The 5,000-nt window shown below is 35.1% G+C and overlaps 1 protein-coding gene across 1 annotated transcript in view; it reads left to right on the plus strand.

Annotated features, from left to right (window-relative positions):
• LOC130232235 (dystrophin-like) overlaps nt 1–5,000 on the plus strand; it is a 56,004-nt gene that overhangs the window by 17,179 nt on the left and 33,825 nt on the right. Inside the window, exons 10-12 of the mRNA XM_056462015.1 lie at nt 461–578; nt 655–923; nt 2,659–2,805. Of these exons, the coding sequence (XP_056317990.1) occupies nt 461–578; nt 655–923; nt 2,659–2,805 (534 nt within the window). The remainder of the gene's footprint in view (nt 1–460; nt 579–654; nt 924–2,658; nt 2,806–5,000) is intronic.

Genomic DNA, 5,000 nt, shown 5'->3' on the forward strand with positions numbered 1-5,000 from the left:
TTCATAGAAACAATTACACAAATCATATAATAACATAAATACAGACAAAAACTTATGATCTATAGGGCAACTGCATGAAAATTGTGCCTAAAAACAAGCAGTTAGCAATAAAATATTCACATGAGGATCACTAGAAAACACAGCACAAACATTAGTAACAGCACTGTGTTAATTGAATCAGGTTGCGCTGATATTTGTAAATCCACTGCGTTCCATAACGTGCCTTATTTGCATAAGAAGGATGCATATTTGCTCAGGAAGAAGCAACAATGGCTTGATTTAAATATGCATGAGGTAGCACTATCCCAGCACAAATAACACCTGGTTAAGTTTGACTGGAGGGGGGATGTGGAGAAAATGCAGGGTTTTGGCATACTGTAAGTTGTACAATTGAATAAATGTTCACCCCTCGCTGTCACACGTAGTGCTTTTGGATAGCAAGTCCTTGTGCTTTTCACAGGCTTTCAGAAGAGAGCTGGGTGCCAAAGAACCTGTAATCAATGGAACACTCGACAATGCGAAAACCTTCCTCGCTGAGATGCCTCGTGAGGGCCTGAAACAGAGACCTGGGCAAAAAGGTATAGCATTTGTGTTGCCCTTTTACACATAGGCACAATATAATAACCTGTATTTCTCTTCTTGTGTGCTGTGCAGATGTCAGTCCTGAGGAGCGGGTTCAAAACGTGGGCCGCATACTGCGCAAAGAAGTGGAGGATGTAACGGTGCGATGGAAGAATCTGGGTGCAGCTTCTGTGGACTGGCAGCAACAGCTGGAACTGGCCTTGGAAAGGCTGATGGAGCTCCAGGACGCCCAGGATCAGCTGGACTACAAGCTACGACAGGCTGAGAGCGTGAAGAATTCTTGGAAGCCTGTTGGGGAGCTGCATGTAGACGATTTGCAAAACCACATAGACAGAGTGAAGGTTGGTAAACGCTTATGTGTAATACAAAGCAGCTTTCTTTGTATCATTGTAGTACAATGGTCTGTTTTGAAGCATCATGGAGTAAAATGATTACCACAGTATGTATCAGTGGTTCACAATCTCTCTTATTTAACACAGATGATTGTTTTGGTCATCTACAATCAAAGTAAATGGAGTGGCAGTTCTTTTCTGTTCACTTCAGTTTGACTGCTTCAGCCACTATATTCCTAACAATGCCTAACAATAGTTAGTTTGCTAATCATCCCCTACTTAATATTCTGTTTCACTTGGAAGTACATCACCATACTGAAATAAAAGTCTTGGTTCTTTTGATCATGTGTCTTGAGTAAAACACAACTTGGTGGAACCAAAGTCCCTTAAAGGCAAGTCATTTCACTCGGCGGCCAACTTTGAAACACCTCTTAGGCAGTATGCTTGGGCGTTCTGTCTGAATGGGGAAACATTAAATTCTCCCAAACTGTTTGACAAGCTTTCGATTACATTATATATTTGGAATCACCAGTAAAATTAAACAACCGTCTCATAAGTTTCATTTCTAAACGTTCGAATCAAACAAAATCTGCATTTTTTTCAGGTTTCCAGAGTCGCAATCGTTCCATACAGATTACAAAACCAAAAAACTTTTGTTTTCAAGTGTAGTTGGTCATTTCAATGTACAGATTTCACGCTTTATGTGAATATATTTCTTATATTTGTGAAGCAAATATTCACTGAGATTCCAGTGTGTTTGTTGACCACAAAAAATGTCATGAAAACACACTTCTGGTCTGAGTTTCACCCCCGTAGAAACGTCAGTCTATAGCAATCAGTGATTGGCTCCAGTACTAGTAGGCAGGGCTTCATTTGCCATATTGACCGTTACACTTTTCCCCATTCAATACTATAAAAGTGACATGTCTTGTGTATTCTATAGTCTTTGGTTACGCTTAAGGATAAAACAGCCCAGGCCAGAATTGCATATAAAATAGAATTAGATTTTTATTTAATTCGATTTAATTAGTTTAATGGCTTGTATCTTGTGACCGGTTGTTCGTGCAATGTAGTGGATGAGGTTCAACAGAAGATGATAAATAAAACACAAGGAAAAAGCATGAGGGTGATGACTTATGAACAACAATGAGTGTCAGATGTGTAAACTGTTTGTACAGCATCGCCTTGCGTACTGGGGTATTTCTGTTTTTCATTAAGCGCCATTTAACATAACACCTCTTTCACACTGCACGTGCGAGCAGAGCATGTGCAGCACATGCTTTTTTTCAGCGTCCATGTTTTTCAGCGCTGTGCCGCAATTGTTTTGGTGCTGGGTCTATTTATGCCGCACTGCTCACGATCAGATAAAGTGACAGTGCATTGATAATGACCAATAACTGATTGAATGAAGTAAAAAGTAGCAATTTTACCCAATAAATGCATTGATAATGTCATCTGATTTTTATATAGTCAATCAAATAAACTTACACAATTTAAAAATGCAACAAATATTTATTTGGGTCCAGCAAATCAGTTTTACTTAAGTTGCACACTAGTTTGATCATGTATAAATATCATTATAACTATAACTACATTATAGCACTTGTGGTCAAATAGAACAAATATCTGAAGTTTTATTAGAAATGTTCAAAATGTTCAGTGCGGTGGGGTGTGAGGACTGGAGATGAGATCCACTGGTATATAGCTTAATTATTTTAAACTTCTGGCTTTGTGCTTTTTCCAGGCATTCCAGGAAGAGATAGCTCCCATTCAGGATAACGTAAATCATGTCAACCAGCTGGCCTCCACATTTAGACCACCTGACATTCAGCTTTCTCCAGACAACCTGAGCAGAATCGATGACCTCAACATGAGATGGAGGCTTCTGCAGGTATACTGTACATTCTTTTCACAACTTTAGTTACATATTTTGAAGTGAATGACATGGTTAAGAATTAATGATATGGTCAATAATTTCCATTATTTATCACCTTTTTTATTATTGCTTGCAACAAAAGGAAACTGATACTGTAATTTTTTGTTGTTTATTCAGTTACTGAGAGAAAAGAGTGCAGTTTACTTAATGGCCACTGGTGTCATTATAAGGTTTCAATATCCTACAATTTAAATAAAAAAAATTAAGAAAAAAAAATATTTTTACAAAATATTTCAACTAAATACAGATATATTAAATTAAAACTTAAAATTTGTGGTGTACTTTATTTTAGGGCTTCCTTGTTGCAATGTAAATAAACAGTTCAGAGTAATACTAATCTACACTATTACTATATGATTAGAATTAGGAATGCTTTAATATGTTTACTTTGTACTGTTGTTACATTACATGGTAAAATAAAGTGTTATGTAGTGTTAGCATATGCTGTTAAGTTTTACATGTATTTTATCTTCTAATTAAAGATATTAAAGACAAACATTTTCATTTGTAATGACACGCACAAATGAATTGTTCACAATACAACAAGGGATGAGTTATACTCTCGCATATTATTATATATTAATATATGTAAATCAGGTCTGATTTTATTTCATGTATACTTTAGTTGCTCGTTTTCATTAGACCAACTGTTTATAAATCATCTCAGGTCAAGATTTATCCATAGAACAAAAATAAACAAGAAATACAGTTCGATCTTGGAGAAGATGTACAAAAAAGATGGAACAGTGTAGGTGTCAGCAAAAGATGCAGCAGGAAGATCACAGAAATGATCTGTCCTTCAGAGATTTGACAAAGGACAGAGAAAGGTATTATATGATAAAAAAGACAGACAGAAATATATATATAAAAAAACAAGTCATGATGAAATACTTTGCACATAAAACATTTTTTGAATGGGTTTCTTTGAAACTGGTTTGTTGACTATTCAGGGTATCCACGGGGTCTTAAAAAGTCTTAAATCTCAAAGGCTAAATTTTAGGCCCTAAAAAGTCTTAAAACTACTAAAATGTTGGTTGTAGGTCTTTTTCCTTTGAAACAATTTTTCTTTGTTTACATATAGCTACCCAATCTGGCCATTAACACTCATACAAGCATCAACAATTCATTTCAATAAAACTTTGAACTTTGTATTTATAAATAGCATTTAATTTCTTTCCTTACAGTAACATCTGCTTAAACGTTCTCCATTTTTTTACTGCTGAGGAAACTGACCAGACCTATATTTTTATTGTTAAATTATTATTATTGTAGACATAAACTGACAGCTGTGTTTTGTTCCATTCTTGATAAGGGTAATAGGGTTTGTGAATGGATATATTAGAAAATTAATTAAAAATATATTCAAACAAAATTATTATTATTGTATTATTAAATGTATTAAATTTTAATCATTTTTTGATAGGTTAAGTGAAAATCTTTTCTAACTGGAATATTCAAAATAAATCCTTAGGATTTAGCCCTGCATAAGTCCAGAATTTCATTCGTAATGGTCTTTAAAATGTCTTAACGTCTGGTGAAACGTGCAGAAACCCTGCTATTGCTTTTGTGTTTTTTTCTTTCCACTGCTGACGAGATTTTAAAATCAATTCCTTAAATTTCATTTAAGTAGAAGTTAAATCAAATTATGAAAAAAAAAAACTTTAAGTAAATATAGAAATGTTGAAACTGAAATAAAGCCTGAAATTATTTATACCCTGACAAATTCTGATTTAATGTCACTTTTATTCAACCAGCAAGTTTTGTTTTTTTAAGGGGGGATAATTAATATTATTAATAATAGTAATAGAACAATAATAATAATAAATAATAATAATTCCTAACCTTTTATAGCGCTTTTCTGGACACTCAAAGTGCTTTACACATTTTTGGGGGGATCTCCTCATCCATCACCAGTGTGCAGCATTCACCTGGATGACACGACGACAGCCATATTGCACCAGACTGCACACCACACACCAGCTGATTGGTGGAGAGGAGACAGAGTGATGAAACCAATTATGATATGGGAATGGTTATGAGGCCATGATGGACAAAGGCCAGTGGCCAAGTTTAGCCAGGATGCCGGAGTTAAACCCCTACTCTTTTTCGAAGGACATCCTCAGATTTTTAATGACCACAGAGAGTCAGGA

The sequence above is a fragment of the Danio aesculapii genome, chromosome 1 (assembly GCF_903798145.1).
Source record: "Danio aesculapii chromosome 1, fDanAes4.1, whole genome shotgun sequence".
Lineage (NCBI taxonomy): Eukaryota > Metazoa > Chordata > Actinopteri > Cypriniformes > Danionidae > Danio > Danio aesculapii.